The following is a 17,971-nucleotide window of genomic DNA, read 5'->3' as shown; positions in this document are numbered from 1 at the left end:
TCATGTAGTAACCAAAAAAGTGTTAAACAAATCAAAATATATTTTTTATTTTAGATTCTTAAAAGTAGCCACCCTTTGCCTTGATGACAGCTTTGCACACTCTTGGCATTCTCTCAACCAGCTCCACCTGGAATACTTTACCAACAGTTGGCTGCTTATCCTTCATTCTGCTGTCCAACTCTTCCCTAACCATCTCAATCGGGTTGAAGTCGGGGCTCTGGCTGGGCCACTCAAGGACACTTGTGTGTTGTCTTGTCTGTGTGCTTAGGGTCATTGTCTTGTTGGAAGGTGAAACTTCGCCTCAGTCTGAGGTTCTGAATGCTCTGGAGCGGGTTTTCATCAAGGATCTCTCTGTACTTTGCTCCGTTCATCTTTGCCTCGATCCAGACTAGTCTCCTAGTCCCTGCCACTGAAAAACATCCCCACAGCATGATGCTGCCACCACCATGCTTCAGCGTAGGGATGATGCCAGGTTTCCTCCAGATGTGAAGCTTGGCATTCAGGCCAAAGAGTTCAATCTTGGTTTCCTCACACCAGAAGATCTTGTTTCACATGGTTTGAGGGTCTTTTAGGCGCCTTTTGGCAAACCAAGCGGGCTGTCATGTGCCTTTTCCTGAGGAGTGCCTACTGTCTGGCCACTCTACCATAAAGGGCTGATTGGTGTAGCGCTGCAGAGATGGTTGTCCTTTGTCGTGGAATATTCTAATCAAGTAAGAGAGACTTTGTCATTTCTTCAAACAATCATCTTAATTCAATGTCGATTAATTATTGCAATAATGAGGCTGGTCGACCCCACACCCTTGAGTGTTGGGCCGAGTAACCTAAACTTTACTCAAATGCATAGTACTATACAGTTGAAGTCGGAAGTTTACATACACCTCAGCCAAATACATTTAAACTCAGATTTTCACAATTCCTGACATTTACTCCTCGTAAAAATTCCCTGCCTTAAGTCAGTTAGTATCACCAGTTTATTTTAAGAATGTGAAACAACTGTGGGACCTTATATAGACAGGTGTGTGCTTTCCATATCATGTCCAATCAATTGAATTTACCACAGGTGGACTCCAATCAAGTTGTAGAAACATCTCAAGGATGATCAATGGAAAAAGGATGCACCTGAGCTCAATTTCGAGTCTTATAGCAAAGGGTCTGAATATTATGTAAATAAGGTATTTCTGTTTTCTATTTTTAATACATTTCCAAAAATGTCTAAAAACCAGTTTTCACTTTGTCATTATGGGGTATTGTGTGTAGATTGATGAGGAAAAGGTTTTATTTAATACATTTTAGAATAAGGCTGTAACGTAACAAAATGTGGAAAAAGTCAAAGGGATCTGAATACTTTCCGAATGCACTGTATGACTTGTAACTGAGAACGAAACACACAGGAGGGATGATAACAAGCAATTTTTATTGGCTGCAGCCTGCAGTGTTCACACCCAATGTGCCATTGTTCACACATAGGGTAGGCCTACTAGTTACAGTATGTAAACATTTCACAAGAAATTCATATTGTATGGTTGCTTGTGAATGTCTCGTTTCCTCCATTCCTCCAAAGCTGATCACTCCATTGTATCCTTGGACTAAAAGAAACATTTAGGGAACAATAATTAGTCATTAATCACGTTAATCTAATTTCTAATCTCAGCCATATTTGTTGAATGGCAACAGAATGACCTATTAATAAAGGGTTATCATACCTTGCAGCCAATTTCACGGCTCTTGGCTCTCAACTTGTTGACCTGGGACTCAGAGATGTCGGCACGCTCCTGAGCTTCCTCCAGCTCATGCTGCAGCTTCCTGTACCTGGACAGGTGAATGTTGGACTGCTCCTCCTGTAAGACAAACCAACTGGTCAAATGTAACATATATACTGTAAGCCTTATTATAAGATATTATAAAGGCTCAAACCTGCTTATAAGTTAAGTTATGGAGCGTTATATCTGCAGGCCATAGGTAAAGTGAAGTAAATGTTACCAAAGTAAATCTAGAATGCATAGTTGAAACTATGCAGTTTTATAGTATTTCTACGATAATAAGAATTACATTTACTTACAGCCTCCTCAGACTGTCTCTTGTAGGCTTTCACTTTCAGCTGCAGCTTGTCCACCAGATCCTGGAGCCTGTTCGCATTCTTCTTATCCTCCTCAGTCTGTATAAATTAAAGGACGATTATAGCTTAGGGGTCAAGATTACTCTTTACAGGGTTCTTCTCATCAGATGTTGAAAGTACCTGGTAGCTGAGCTCCTTGACTCTCCTCTCATATTTGCGAACACCTTTAATAGCATCAGCTGAACGTCTCTGTTCAGCATCAACTTCACTCTCCAGTTCACGGACCTTGAATTAAATAATTTGATTATAACCAAGTTATTACAGTGTATTTCCTTTGTCATTGGTGGAGTCATTAGTAGTCAGTGTGATAGTTTTCATTAAGATGATGTAGTTAGAGTTTACCCTGGACTCCAGTTTCTGGAGTTGTTTCTTTCCGCCCTTCATGGCCAGGTTCTCAGCCTCATCCAGACGGTGCTGCAGGTCCTTCACTGTGACCTCCAGGTTCTTCTTCATCCTCTCCAGGTGAGAGCTGGTGTCCTGCTCCTTCTTCAACTCCTCTGCCATCATGGCAGCCTGCCACCATGGCATGTAGAAAAGGATAGGGATGTTACTAATCGGCAAGTACATTTTGCTGTAAGAGTTTAGATTTATATTATATGCTATAAGGACTCACATCAGTAATAGCCTTCTTGGCCTTCTCCTCTGCATTTCTTGCTTCCTGGACAGTGTCTTCCATTTCACCTTGGACCTGAGTAAGGTCAACCTCCAGCTTCTTCTTGGTGTTTATAAGGCTGGTATTCTGAGAATGCAGCAGTCCAACACGCTCACTGGCATCAACCAGCTCCTGTTCGGCCACTTTGCGCCCTCTCTCTGTCTGCTCCAGGGCAGCCCTCAGTTCTTCAATCTCAGCCAGCATCAAGTTATTCCTACGCTCCACTATGGCTACTTGCTCCTTCATATCATCTGAGGCGCGGACAGCATCATCAAGGTGCAATTGGGCATCCTGAGGTCAAAGGAAGAAAACTCAATGATATCATATTTGTCTCACAGCCTTCCCGAGTCAAGTAGATGTTTAAAATCCATACCTTGAGTGCTCCCTGGATGTTCCTCAGCTGTTTTTGGCTTTCAGCAGCCTGGCGGTTGGCATGGCTCAGCTGAATCTCCATCTCATTGAGGTCTCCCTCCATCTTCTTCTTGACTCTCATGGCATCATTCCTGCTCCTGATCTCAGAGTCCAGAGTGTTCTGCATGGAGTCCATCATCCTCTGGCTGTTCCTCTTGATCTGCTCTGTCTCCTCATCCTTCTCTGCCAGCTTCCTGTCAACTTCACTTTTAACCTGGGTTAGCTCTAGCTGAACATGGAGAATCTTGGATTCCTCATGCTCCAGCGTAGCCTTAAAATGTATTAAAATTGCAATTAAGTTATAGATGAGTAATAGACAACAGAATATATTGTACCTACTTCCCCTTCCACTTTAAAAATGGGCATTTTATCTGTATTCTCTTTTACCTCTGCTTCCTCCAGGGCAGTCTGAAATTCCGACTTCTCAATCTCCACTGTCTTCTTTCCTTTCTCTAGCTCATGGATGGTCTTTCCAGACTCACCAATATGTTCAGTCAGGTCAGCGATTTCCTCTTTGAGAAACATGGAAATAGTGGTCATCACACAAGATGGTCAATTAGATTGCTTAAAGAGTATTTACTCTAATAAGAATATTTAAAGAAAATGTTAAACTGCATGTATTGTTTTCTTGCATGTAGACATTAAAGTAACTGTCTAGTGTTTCCAGATTACTATGAAATTTGACCTATAATTAATTACAATATGAGTGAAATAGTTTTCCTTTAAATTTTTTTAAATTAAGTATGTTAAATGACAGATTTTCTGTGTTAGAGTGATGTGAGCGTACCCCAATAACAGAATGGTGTGGGCATATACCGGTCATTAAAAATATTAATGTGAGTAGACCGCTGATTGGCCAGCTTATGAGATGTTCACTGGACAGTTACTTTAGGTTTGTTTCAGAATGTTTGGAACATACGTTGCAGGTTCTTGTTCTCCCTCTTAAGTGTCTCCAGGTGGTCCAAACATTCTTCATAGGAGTTCTTCATCTTGAACAGCTCGGTGCTGAGAGAGCGGGCCTCTTTCAGAGACACCTCTAGCTCTGCCTGGCCCTCCTCATACTTCTGCTTCCACTCTGTCAGAACCTGGAAGTGTCATTAACAATTTCATGAATAAATTAGTGACTGAATAGGTGGATTTCATTCATTTTTCCTTGCCATCTTGTCTTTCATGGTACCTTGTCAAAGTTCCTCTGCTTCTTGTCAAGTTGGGCAGCTGAAGCGTTAGCTCTCTCCACATCAATCATGAGATCCTCCACTTCACCCAGCAGTCTCTGCTTAGTCTTCTCCAGAGAAGCACACTTGGAGTTTGTTGCTTCAATTGTCTCTTGTGCGTCTTGCAGACGCTGTGCAAGCTTTTTCCTGTAAAGGTATAGAAACATGTTTTTTCTCTGATGTTTGCCATTGTAGGTATCTTGGTCATTATGAACATGTTCAATGTCTTTAATTACTTGGCATCCTCAAGCTCCTCAGTGCGCTGAATGGCATCAGTCTCGTATTTGGTTCTCCACTGAGCCACCTCGCCGTTGGCTTTGGACATTCCACGCTGCAGCTCAGCCTTGGCCTCCTGCTCCTCCTCAAACTGCTCCCTGAGCAGGTCACAGTCATGGCGGGCTGATTGAACAGAATGGGCCAAGGCATTCTTGGACTTTCGGGTTGATTGTAGAGAAAGAAACCTTTCTTTAGAATTTGTTCAAAATGATTTGTACACATTTTATGTATTTCTTTGCAAACCTATTATGTGATTTATCCTACTTTCACTTCTTCCTCGATGTGCCTCTTGAGTTCCTCAACCTGCTGTGTGAAAGCTTGCTTGCCCCTGGTCAACTGGGAAACCAGAGCTTCTTTTTCCTCCAGCTGACGCCCGTATTCACCTGATTGAAGATACAATGTAGGAAATATGTTTCTAGCAGATATATTGATGATGTTTGTTTGGGTAAGTAGTGTTTCTTTGCACACTAACCATTCTCTGTCAGCAGTCTTGCCCTTAGCACACCTATGTCATTCAATTGGCGCACATGTTCATCGTTCTTGGATTTGAGCTCACTCATTTGATCCTCAAGAGAGCGGCACATTTTCTCATAGTTTCCCTGAAACAAGTACAGTTTTAGAGTTATTTGATCATGACTTGTTTTTTGACTTCAACATAAATCTGTTATTTTTACCTTTGATTTGGAAACAGACTCCAGGTTGCTGGAGAGGTCATCAATCTCCATTTTGTATTCACTCTTCTCCTTCTCCAGCTTCTGCTTGACACGCTGGAGGTTGTCTATTTGTTCTCCCAGTTCTGCCACAGTGTCGGCCTGCTTCCTACGGAGAGCAGCAGCGGTGGCCTCATGCTGCAGGGTGGACTCTTCAAGATCACGACGCAGCTTCTGGAACTCAGCCTCACGCTTCTTGCTCATCTCAATCTGGACAGATGTTGCACCTCCAGCTTCTTCAAGCCTTTCACTGATCTCCTCAAGTTCCCTGGAGAGATCAGACCTCTGCTTCTCAACCTTTGCCCGAGCAGCACGTTCAGCCTCAATCTCCTCCTCCAGCTCCTCAACCCGAGCCTGAAATACATGGTCGTATATATTCAGCCCTTGCAAAGCCAACTAGAAATATTTATTCGTGTAGATTAGAATCACTTTAGTTAAGTGCTACGTCTTGAATCAACCTGGAGCTCCTTGATCTTCTTCTGGAGCTGAAGACTAAGTGTCTGTTCATCCTCAACCTTGTTAAGAAACTGGCTTAACTCAAAGTCCTTCCTATGTACAGTTGAACACAAGAACAGGGAATGGAGATGAAGTTGAAGTACTTTCGGTAAAATATACGAGCTTGCTTTAGTATTGGCCAGCAACTTACTTCTTAATCTTCTCCTCTGACTGCTGCCTGTCATTTTCCAGATCCATTACGGATTCCTGAGACAGTTTCAGATCTCCTTCAAGCTTCCTTTTGGCTCTCTCAAGGTCCATGCGGACTTTCTTCTCTTGCTCCAGAGATCCTTCCAGCTGTTTTAACAGAGAGCAGGCATTATTGTACTGTGGTTCCACCTAAATGTGTATATGGATAATGTACTACTAGTTATAACCTCTTTTTACTTCATCAATTCAGTTTGTTTTTTTGCTCACATCATCCACTTGCTGTTCAAGCTTGGTCTTGGCTTTGGTCAGAGTGTTGACTTTGTCTTCCTCTGCCTGGAGATCATCAAGGACTTGCTGATGTGCCTCTTGGAGGGCTTTCTTCTCCTTGGTCAACTTGGCAATGGTTTCATCTTGGGAGGACATCTCCTCCACTAGGTTTTTAACCTAAGTAGAATCATGTAATGTTTCATTAACATGGTTGCCTGTATCTATAGAGATGCAAAAAGGTTGTATTGAAAAATAGATAACCTTGTTTTCGATGGCATGTTTCTCCTTCTCTACTTTGGCCAAGGTGAGCTCCAAGTCATCAATGTCTTTCTTCAGCTCAGAGCACTCGTCCTCCAGTTTCCTTTTCTTGGCAGTCACCTCAGCATTGAGCTCCTCCTCATCCTCCAGCCTTTCAGTTGTCTCTTTGAGTTTGGCTTCAAGCTGAATCTTACTCTTAATGAGTCCCTCACACCTTTCCTCAGCATCATTGAGGCTCTCACCTTCCTAGAGTTATGATTATATGATATTTTATTAATTGTTTCACAATTATACTCTCAAATATAAACAAGGGTTGATGCACATTTTACTAATCCACTCATTCAGTTACAGATGCTACTTACAGATGCTACTTGTAACGCCAAGGCATTTCTTTCATTCAGTATAGCAACCATCTTCTCTTCAAGCTCTTTCTTCTTGGACAATGCCTTTGTCAGATCCTCCTTTGTTTTTTCAAAGGTCTCCTTCATTTGGGCCATCTCCTTCTCAGTTTCAGCACTCTTTAGAAGAGGCTTGATCTTGAAGTACAGCTTCATCCATGGCCAGGTTTTGACGTTCATGAAGGAGCGGATGTTGTATTGGATGGCGAAAGTAGACTCTCTGTCAAAATCCAAACAAATAAAACAATAGTTGGATCAAGTCAATTATAAACGCAACAACTGTGTAAACCAATGAGGATGGATAGACATTTCTTTCCAGCAAAGCCTTTACCTCCTCTCAATCATCTTCATATACTCTCTCCTCATGAGAAAACCTCTGCACAGGGCCTGAGTCATGGTCACCAGAGAAGACAGTTTCTCATCTCGCATCTCCTCCAGAGTACCCAACAGACCAGCTTTGAAGAACACCTGCAATTTAGTGTTTATTAGAAAAATATTCTGAACTCAGAGGTTCAAAGAGCATGTTAACATCTTTAAAGGAGTAATCTCGGAAACCCAGATCTAAAATATTGTGTAACTGCGTCACATACTTGATTAGGTTCTGGGGGAAGATGTATGTGAGAAAAGATACTAATGAGAGTAACAGTCTCCACCTCCCTAAATGGAAACTCTCAGCCAAAGCCCCCCCCCCCCTCCCCCCATTAAGAAAACGTTCCACTTGAAATCATTGCTTCAAATTATTGCTTCAAATCTCTGCCCCCACTTTAAGCACCACCTTCACCCAATCCTGACACGTCCAAATAACCAGTGATGGAAAACTAAAGTACCGGAACTACCGTTGCTCGTTAGTCGTTGGATCCCACAGTCTTTTGACAGATGTTAACATTACAATACCATTTATGTTATGTAGTCTGTCCACAAGAGATTAGTAAGAGGAATACTGTTTTACCTTGGTGTGCCCAAACTTGTACTGAGTGTGGTCCACATCAATGGACCCCAAGAGCTTCTCTGAAGCCTTCTTGTTGTCCATGAACTGTCCCTCAGGGATGACTTTGGCATTCAATACTTTGTATCTGGAAGAAAAGATAGTTCAACTTCATCAATCAATACCACGCAGTATCCACACAGCTGTGTTGGATGTCACAATATCTGCAACCACTGACGATGGCTGACTTTTCAAGCGTACTGTGTATTTACCTCTGCTTGAAGTCACCATATTGGATTCTGCTGGGGAAGCCCTTTCTGCAGATTCTTATACCTTCCAGCACACCATTACACCTCAGCTGGTGGATGACCAGGAAGTTTTCCATCAGACCTTGTAGACAAACGTAATGTTTTACTCATTCATTTTCATAAAACTTAAAACAAGGTTCTTCTTCACAGGGCTAAAAACAATTTCCAGCTTTTTAGCACTTACCTGGTGTCTTTGATTCATTGGGAATCAAACATCGCACAAAGTGCGGATGAGTGCTCCTCAAGTTGGTCATCAGCTTGCCCAAGTTTTCCTGAAAGTTTAAGCATACTTAAATCAACAATAAACATTTGCCTTGCAAACTCCAAACTCAATTGTTGAATCTCAAACATTTTGAACAAAAGCCATTTCAGATCCACGCACACCTTAAACATATTATGATATGAATAAAATGTGAATATTTCCCCTCTCCCATCATAATGGAACATTCTCTCCATGTTTGATGAACACATACCCTGAACAGAGCAGACACTGTCTGGAAGGAGCCGCCCTTCTTCTTGGCGCCACCCTTCTTGCTTGCAGCCTCTATTTGTATATTCAAAAGATAAATTCCAGCATTACAGGGATGCAAAATGTGTTAGTATTTACGGAATGCGCTAATGCCATAACTAGGCTTTATGTAAATAATCTGTGTGAACAGTGAACACTACCATCGGCTGCTGGAGTTACATAGAGATAAGCCAGCAGTTTGACTGTAGACTTCTGGTAGAGTTGCACAACAGAGTCGTTCAGGGGGTCCTTGTTCTTGTCCAGCCAGCCTGTGATACTGTATTCTACAATGCCAGCATAGTGCACAAGGGCAAAGTGGGCCTCCTTCCCTGCCTCCTTTCCTTTGGTAGGCTTTGGCTTTTGGAAGGCGGCAGTTTTGCCAAGATGCTGTTCATTCAGCTTGGTCTTGAAGGTAGTGTCAGAAGCTTTGGGGAACATGCACTCCTCTTCAAGGATGGAGAAGATGCCCATTGGCTGTTGAGAACAGAATACTTTTAATAGAGACCAGGCTTTTTTACAGTAAAATATTGATTTAAGAAATTGTTATTATGCGTACCTTCTCAATAAGCTCAATGCAGGCAGCCAAGTCCATACCAAAGTCAATGAACTCCCATTCAATTCCCTCTTTCTTGTACTCTTCTTGTTCCAGTACGAACATGTGGTGGTTGAAAAACTGTTGCAGTTTCTCATTGGTGAAGTTGATGCAAAGCTGCTCCAAGCTGTTGTACTGGAGAAAATGAAATGTTTAGGGTAGTGCATTAAGTCAGGTAGTTAGTGTAAATTGGAAGGAAAAGTAAGTTGTTTACCACTCACATCAAAGATTTCAAATCCAGCGATGTCCAGCACACCAATGAAGAATTGTCTGGCCTGCTTTGTGTCTAACATCTCATTGATACGGACGACCATCCACAAGAACATTTTCTCATAGACAGATTTACAGAGGGCCATAACCGAGTTGCCAACCTGTGGTACAGTCTGCCCCTTGGTCACCATCTCATTCCCGACCTTCACTCTGGGGTAGCACAGAGCTTTGAGCAAGTCAGCGGAGTTCAAGCCCATGAGGTAGGAGATTTTATCAGCCACTAAGATGGAAGGTAAAATGGTACTCTTTTTTACAAAGATCATACTTTTAAGATCAGATATTTCAATCACCATGTTGAGTAAATATGTACTGCTTGATTTGATTTCATGCATGTAATGTACACCAGTTTGACAACGCCAGAGATTTCTGGTTGCAGTGTCTTCATCATTTTTCAATTTACCTTCAGTGCCATCAGGCTCAGCCTGCTCCTCACGCTGCTTCTGCTTGAACTTCATTGCCCCATGATGCATTACAGAACCAGTCAGCTTGAAGATGCCAATCTTCTCATCAGCAGTGAAGCCCAAAATGTCAATGGCCTCCTGTGATTTAAAGTAGAGGTGGGCTATGATTACACAAAATGGACTTCCTTTGAAAAGCAAGTTGATTTCCCTCCTATCCTGGAAGAACACTACACATCACCTCTCTCAAGTAAGAAAGAAAAACACGATTCCGTGCAACATCAATCAAAATATGATCAAAATATGATTCATCATGCTAAGAACAAACAATTATGGCATGAAATAACATATGTCAATTTGACTTACGTCAGTGGCAATGAACTCGTCCACATCACAGATACTCTTGACGGTGATTTCACCCTGACTGAGCATGGGATAGTCGTAGGGGTTGGTGGTGATCAGAAGAGCATCTGGAATATGTACACATGTTTAGCAGTGACATTATTAACCTGTTCAACTCGGACACTCTCTGGTGGCATTTTCTAAATGACACATAATATTGTATACTACCCTCATACAATACATTTTGGTTACAAAACTATAAGTCTTAAGAACTGTGGGATTCTGATAAAGGTGTCAGAAACAATGTGACTATTACAGAGCCCAAGATATTTTTTGTCAAATGTTGGGGAATAAAATATTTGAAAGTCTAGGTTTGACATAAAATATGTCACCAATTACTGTTCCAAAAGGATATATATATATTTTATATTTAATTTTTATTAAAAAGTCAGATCTTTTACCTAATGTTGTCACTCGAAACATGCTCAAATGTCCATAGGAACACAGACATTTAAAAGATGCAGGGCAAAGTAATCTTTCGTTTCACAGGAATCCTTTTTCGTCTTAGAGGAATGATATACATCATTTATGAGGAGAAAGCTGGAGTCTCTACCTATCCAGTGTGTAAATATACCCCCTGTCTGATTCCCAGTTCGTCCACTAGATGGGAGCAAGAAATCACATGACGTATCTTGGCCACTGTCTGGTTTGGGTAGTGAGTCACAGTGCCAAAATGGCTGAACAGATTTTCAAGCCTGACATCTTACAATGACCCTAGAAATCAGGCCTTTCAAGTGGTACTTAAAAAATAAACAAGACACAGACAGGTGAGGAAACTTCAAACTTATTTTCCCAATCACTTTTCCTATTATAAATGAGTGAACTTGATCAACGGTCAGTGGTGGAACAAGTACCCACCTGTCATACTTGAGTAAAATAATAGAAAATGACTCAAGTAAAAGTGAAAGTCACCCAGTAAAATACTACTTGAGTAAAAGTCTAAAAGTATTTGGTTTTCAATATACTTAAGTATCAAAAGTAAAAGTACAAATCATCTCAAATTCCTTATATTAAGCAAATATTTTTACTTTATGGATAGCCAGGGGCACACTCCAACACTCATACATAATTTAAGCAAAGAATTTGGGTTTTGTGAGTCCGTTAGTCCACCAGATCAGTGGCAATAGAGATTACCAGGGATGTTCTCTTTATTAGTGCGTGAATTGCACAATTTCCCTGTCCTGCTAAGCATAAAAAATGTAACGAGTACTTTTGGGTGTCATGAAAAATGTATGGAGTAAAATGTACATAATTGTCTTTAGGAATGTAGTGAAGTAAAAGTAAAAGTTGTCAAAAATATTAATGGTATTAATGGTGCATGTGGAGGATGCATACAAGATAATGTGGATGGAGAAGGAAATGTATTGCTTTGCAATGACCATCAGGGTGTACCCTATTTGATGGTAACCCTCAAACTCACCAGACCCAGTACAGGGCCCAGAACAACTTCTCAGAGTTTAACAGGCTTTTATGTAGCCCTATTGGCCTTATGTATTCCATGTCATATTTCTGTATTTGTCTCTCACCCAGCAATTGTGGCTGGTGTCCAGTCATGAGCTGATAGAAGATGTGGTAGCTTCTCTCAGCAGACAGCTGGAATGTCACTCTAGACTTCTCCAGCAGATCTGTAGGTCAGGTATAGCATGGTTAAGAGTGTGTTGTATAACATAACCCTTTTAGAAGATAATGACAAGTTGTATGTTGTATAACATATCCATTTAGAAGATACTTACAAGTTTCAATATCGGCTGAAGCCAGCTTTCCGGTAGTTCCAAAATGGATTCTGATGAATTTACCCTGAACAGTCGAGACATTGTAAGTAGTTCTTCAAGATTTTAACAGGCAGCAAGTAATGTGAAGCGGCATTTTAACATTACTTACAAAACGGGAGGAGTTGTCATTCCTCACAGTCTTGGCATTACCATAAGCCTCCAGCAGAGGGTTAGCTGCAATGATTTGATCCTCCAGCGACCCCTAGAGATGACATGATACAGCAAACTTTATAAATGAAGAGTTTCATTCCAAAATGCTATAGGGGAGGGTTTGGCCAGGGGGGCTTTACTTGGCTCATCACGCTCTAGCGACTCCTTGTGGCGGGCCATTAGCAATCATTTCTGATGAAAAAACACAAATGTGAGCTGACTGATTCTGTGAAGTTTTGGAAATCAACTCTTCAAATCTACTTACATGGACTTCCTTAACTGGGGTGTCATAGGCCCCATCTGAAATGTACCATCAGACCACTGGAGGCTGCTGAGGGAAGGACGGCTCATAATAGTCGCCAGAACGGAGCAAATAGAACTGCATCAAACACATGGAAACCACGTGTTTGATGTATTTGATACCATTCTACTCATTCTGCTCCAGCCATTACCACGAGCGCGTCCTCCCCAATTAAGGTGCCACCAACCTCCTGTGCCCTAGACCCTACAACGCAATTGTGTAGATCTGAGATGCGACATGGTGAAACTTTCACCTGGCCTATTAGAGAGCAAAATGACGCTATTACCATATGGATTGCTCCTGTCAAAATGCGTAGGGTTTCGTGATCCATTTGGGATTGGGCCATGGCCATTGAAGCTGATGGGTGTTGTGGAGAGCCATATCAAGTGTACAAAGCTCCCCACTGGAGCCAGGGGTTTAATCCCTGCATCCACCCTTCCCACTACATCTCCCACCTGCCTGTATCCCTCTTTCGTTTCATAACTGTCTAAAAAAAGTGTCAAAATACCCTTCAAATATATTTTTAAATGAATAAGGAAGCGCACTACTTTCAGTTTTATGCATTTGTACTGAAAAAAATATAGGCCTAAACAATATGATTTATTTTCTGAATAATACATTTAAAACATCTTCTTAATAGGGGGCGCCATTTCCACTTTGGGAAAAAATTGTGCCAAAATTAAACGGCCTCGTACTCTGTTCTAGATCATATGATATGCATATTATTATTACTATTGGATAGAAAACACTCTGAAGTTTCTAAAACTGTTTGAATTATATCTGTGAGTAAAACAGAACTCATTTGGCAGGCAAACTTCCAAACAGGAAGTGAAAATTCTGAAATGGGTCTCTGTGAAAGGCTTCGCCTATTCAATTGCCTTGTATTTATGGATATGTATGCACTTCATACGCCTTCCACTAGATGTCAACAGGCAGTAGAACGTTGAATGAGGTGTCTAGCCTGATGTGGGACCGAATGAGAGCTTTTGGAGTGACAGGTCAGCCATATTGGCAGTATTTTGCTGCGCACCAGGGTGCACCATATCGTTGTCTGCAATGCCTTAGGTAGACACGAAGAAATGCTCCGTCTGGGCCGTTATTGGATACATATGAGAAAAACATCCTAAAGATGGATTCTCAACTGAGTTTGACCAGTTTATTCGACTTTTATTATCACTTTTTGAATTTTTCGTTCCATGCGTCAAACTTTCATGGACACGTGAGCTCCACTATGCTAGCCAAAGTTGCTAATTCGACAGAAGAAATGGACATTCTAAAACAAAACAACGATTTATTGTGGAACAAGGATTCCTGGCACTGCATTCTGATGAAAGTTCATCAAAGGTAAGAGAATATTTATGATGTTATTTCGTATTTTTGTTGACTATGTTGACTCCAACATGGCGGAGAATGGCTGAGCGCTGTCTCAGATTATTGTATGCTGTGCTTTTTACTAAAGTTATTTTTAAAAATCTAACACAGCGGTTGCATTAAGAACCAGTGTATCTTTAATTATATGTCCAACATGTATTTTTCAGCAAAGTTTATGATGAGTTTTTCTGTTAGATTACATGACTCTCTAAAATTTCTCCGGACAATTTGGAGCATTTTGGCGCCATGTTCACAATGTAAAACCAGGATTTGTAGCTATAAATATGCACATTTTCGAACAAAACATAAATGTATTGTATAACATGATGTTATAAGACTGTCATCTGATGAAGTTGTTCAAAGGTTAGTGATTATTTTTATCTCTATTTGTGGGTTTTGTGAAAGCTATCTTTGCGGTGAAAAAATGGCGTTGTGTTTTGGGCTATTGTGGTGAGCTAACATAAATATATGTTGTGTTTTCGCTGTAAAACATTTTAAAAATCGGACATGTTGGCTGGATTCACAAGATGTTTATCTTTAATTATGTGTACAACATGTATTTTTCATAAATGTTTTATGATGAGTATTTCTGTATTTCACGTTGCTCTCTGTAATTATTCCGGCTGTTTTGAAGCCATTTATGATCATGGCACCAATGTAAAACCAGGATTTGTAGCTATAAATATGCACATTTTCGAACAAAACATAAATGTATTGTATAACATGATGTTATAAGACTGTCATCTGATGAAGTTGTTCAAAGGTTAGTGATTATTTTTATCTCTATTTGTGGGTTTTGTGAAAGCTATCTTTGCGGTGAAAAAATGGCGTTGTGTTTTGGGCTATTGTGGTGAGCTAACATAAATATATGTTGTGTTTTCGCTGTAAAACATTTTAAAAATCGGACATGTTGGCTGGATTCACAAGATGTTTATCTTTCATTTGCTGTATTGGACTTGTGATTTCATGAAATTATATTATATGATATTCCCTGTGGCGCTAGGCTAGGCTATGCTAGTCAGCGTTTCTGATGAGGAGGATCCCGGATCCGGGAGGGGGGGTCGGTAGAGGTTAGCAAATTTGGTCATCAGTACCCACACCAAAAAATAACAATAGCATGATGCCTCTGCCTGAAATCAACATACTTTAATCTCGACACACTGTATTTGCACAGTATATACAATAATGTGTCTCACCTTTATTTTCCCAGAAGCAGCAGCAGCTGCTTGTTCCTTCTTGCCTCCAGCCACTGCGATTGTCGCAAAGTACTGGATGACACGTTTGGTGTTCACAGTCTTTCCTGCACCGGATTCTCCGCTGCGGGGAGGAAACACTCAAAATAAACACTTTACACAGTTGTTTTCTGTTCAAAATGATTGAAGGCTAAAGACTTAATGAAGTTGATACGTTCATTAGACTACACAGACACAGGTGCTTACGTAATGAGGATTGACTGGTTTTCACGATCTGCAAGAGGGAAAAATATCAAAGATTAGCCTATGTTGATGAGACAATAAAGAGGCCTTCTCTTTTTCAGTTAATTTAAATTGCACCAATAAGTGAGCATACCAGTGAGCATGTGCTGATAGGCATTATCAGAGATAGAGAAGATGTGGGGTGGGGCCTCAATTCTCTTTTTGCCTCTGTAAGCATTCACAACCGACTGGTCGTACACTGGGAGCCACTTGTAGGGGTTCACAGTGACGCAGAACAGCCCAGAGTAGGTCTGTAATAGAAGGGAATAATGTTTGTTAACATTTCAACTCTCCATTGATTCATGTCTTGACCACTAGATTATCTTTCATTTAAACTCACGTAGATCATCCATGCTGCGTAACGCTCTTTGAGGTTATACAACACCGTGGCCTCATTGAGGTGGGTCATCATGGCCATGTCCTCAATTTTATCGTACTTTGGAGGGTTCATGGGGTGGATATCATCCTCTTTTACAGTGATGGTCTGTGCCAAAAAAAATAGACATAAAAGAGATGAATAATTAATCTAAAATGTTACTTACCTTGTATGTACTAATCCGTTTTTATTAGAGTGCTGAGATAGAGATACATTATATCACTTACTTGCCCACATAGCGTTTTGACAGTGGCTTTGCCACCCTCTCTACTCTGGAGAACCCCTTTGAGGTACATCTCTTTGGGCTCAACCACAAAGAAAGCTGATTTGGCATCAAAGGGAGCAGCCTGGGCCGCAATCCTCTCCCTTTCCGGCTTGCGGAGGTAAATGGCCGCCGCGCCAAAGCACTGCATCTCTGAGTCCCCCATGGTGGCTCTTTGCTGTTAGAATGTAATGCATTGTTGTTAACAAAGACTCAGGTACCAACAAAATATAAACAATGGAGAAATACGACTTCAGATTTTGACTTATGATAGGTTAAGTCAGTTGTACTAAGCTCATGCGGCATAAGTTATAGGCTATTCACCGAGAATCACTGGGTTGGTGGCACCTTAATTGGGGAGGGGCTTGTGGTAATGACTGGAGAGGAATTGTGGAATGGTATCAAATACATCAAAAAGCTGGTTTCCATGTGTTTGATGCCATTCTATTCGCTTCGTTCCGGTCATTATTATGAGCCGTCCTCCCTTCAGCAGCCCACTGTGGTGGGTACATTAGTTGAAATTATCATTGAACAAGATGTTACAGATGATGCCTTTAAGAGTTGGAATCTTTCTCATTATTAACGTCTTACAAAGAGAAGATAACCCAACTGTAAAGTACTGACTTCACTCGGACTAAAGGGAATCATTGAACGGTACTTGAGCGGTGGTTGGACACATTGACAGCATACAACACTATACACTAAGATAACCTTATGGTATGTTGTCACTTCATGACTACTATGGTAACTATCTCAAGGTCAAGGCCATCAGACTGTTAAATAGCCATAATCACTAGCACAGAGAGGCTGCTGCCCATATGCACGGACTTGAAATCATTTGCCACTTTAATAAATGGAACACTAGTCACTTTATTAATGTCACTTTACTCATCTATATGTATATACTGTATTCTAAACTATTCTACTGTATCTTAATCTATGCGGGTCTGACATTGCTAGTCCAAATATTTATATATTCTTAATTCCATTCCTTTACTTAAATTTGTGTATATTGGGTATATGTTGTGAAATTGTTAGATATTACTTGTTAGATATTGCTGCACTGTCGGAACTAGAAGCACAAGCATTTCGCTACACCCGCAATAACATCTGCTAAACACGTGTATATGACCAATAAAATGTGATTTGATTCCAGATTTGATTTGAATTGAACTGCAGATACACAAACTGAAGGTAACTGAAGGTACACAAAACAATTATTTAATTGTAATGACAGGACCTTAGCCAAATTAGTAACTAATAATTAACATTCTTGGTACTGTATATGTGATAACACAAAATGTAACATTTTATAACTACATGTAATGTTTGCAAAGTAAAATATTTGTACCTTGTTAGACACCAACAGTGCAGGTAAGTCTCTGGCAGCCTTTGAACAGAATACCTAAATAGACAAAACATTTATTTAGTATTTTACAGCTTCCTCTACATATTAAAATGTATAATATTAAATCAGATAATGCAATATAGAGTGACTCTAATAATTAAGATATAGTGATTAAGATTATAATCAAAGAAATAATCAGAATGTTTGATAATTTAAATGTGCTTGTTATCTATGAGCAAAGCAAGACTAAACTGAGGTAGCATCTGTGCTGGAGCATGACTTACCTTAGCTGGGTCCCTGTCTGTCCTGATAGGAGTGGTGTCGCTTCTTATATAGAGGGACGAGTGCTCTCAGGAGATTACTACTTGATCTCATTGGTCATGTATTTTGGCTTTGTTTGGCAGTAACCTCTAGACTGCTAGTTGACGTGTGACTGCATCGTGAAATATCCCATGATTTATCTCACATATAATCATGGGCGTCAGTGGATGTCATTGTTTTGAATGATTTATTTAATTGATGTTGACATTAAATATTGTAGCGTATACAGTATATATATAGATCTT

The 17,971-nt window shown here is 40.5% G+C and overlaps 1 protein-coding gene across 3 annotated transcripts; it reads right to left on the bottom strand.

Annotated features, from left to right (window-relative positions):
• Positions 1–1,697: 1,697 nt before the first annotated feature.
• LOC120025811 (myosin heavy chain, fast skeletal muscle-like) lies at positions 1,698–16,223 on the bottom strand. 3 transcript variants are annotated; one of them, XM_038970493.1, is made up of 36 exons: positions 16,023–16,223; positions 15,760–15,903; positions 15,514–15,670; positions 15,384–15,411; positions 15,141–15,261; positions 12,232–12,324; positions 12,084–12,147; positions 11,877–11,975; positions 10,315–10,418; positions 9,951–10,089; positions 9,502–9,770; positions 9,245–9,415; positions 8,845–9,162; positions 8,654–8,722; positions 8,365–8,452; positions 8,145–8,262; positions 7,897–8,020; positions 7,279–7,415; positions 6,912–7,167; positions 6,553–6,795; positions 6,292–6,468; positions 6,026–6,171; positions 5,838–5,928; positions 5,344–5,733; positions 5,142–5,268; positions 4,934–5,052; positions 4,630–4,826; positions 4,357–4,540; positions 4,099–4,264; positions 3,567–3,691; positions 3,142–3,450; positions 2,730–3,059; positions 2,459–2,629; positions 2,237–2,341; positions 2,060–2,155; positions 1,698–1,838 (listed from the first exon to the last, which is right to left on the bottom strand). In XM_038970493.1, exons 1-36 carry the CDS (start codon positions 16,221–16,223, stop codon positions 1,698–1,700), a joined length of 5,817 nt encoding a protein of 1,938 aa, XP_038826421.1. The 3 variants fall into 3 exon arrangements, with proteins under 3 accessions (XP_038826421.1, XP_038826430.1, XP_038826439.1); XM_038970502.1 differs by having other exon boundaries at positions 8,654–8,724; positions 8,850–9,162; XM_038970511.1 differs by having other exon boundaries at positions 8,654–8,724; positions 8,850–9,162; positions 15,159–15,261.
• Between the last annotated feature and the right edge of the window lie 1,748 nt (positions 16,224–17,971).

This window comes from Salvelinus namaycush, chromosome 2, assembly GCF_016432855.1.
Source record: "Salvelinus namaycush isolate Seneca chromosome 2, SaNama_1.0, whole genome shotgun sequence".
NCBI classification, from domain to species: domain Eukaryota; kingdom Metazoa; phylum Chordata; class Actinopteri; order Salmoniformes; family Salmonidae; genus Salvelinus; species Salvelinus namaycush.
This window is presented reverse-complemented; position numbering and strand designations above follow the sequence as displayed.

Coding starts and splice junctions, on each gene's coding strand:
- LOC120025811 (XM_038970493.1), bottom strand. CDS start 16,223: ATGGGGGACTCAGAGATGCAGTGCTTTGGCGCGGCGGCCATTTACCTC. Junction 7,168..7,278: donor ATGAAGATGATTGAGAGGAG/GTAAAGGCTTTG, acceptor GGATTTTGACAG/AGAGTCTACTTTCGCCATCC. Junction 3,692..4,098: donor GGAGAACAAGAACCTGCAAC/GTATGTTCCAAA, acceptor TGTTTCTCAAAG/AGGAAATCGCTGACCTGACT.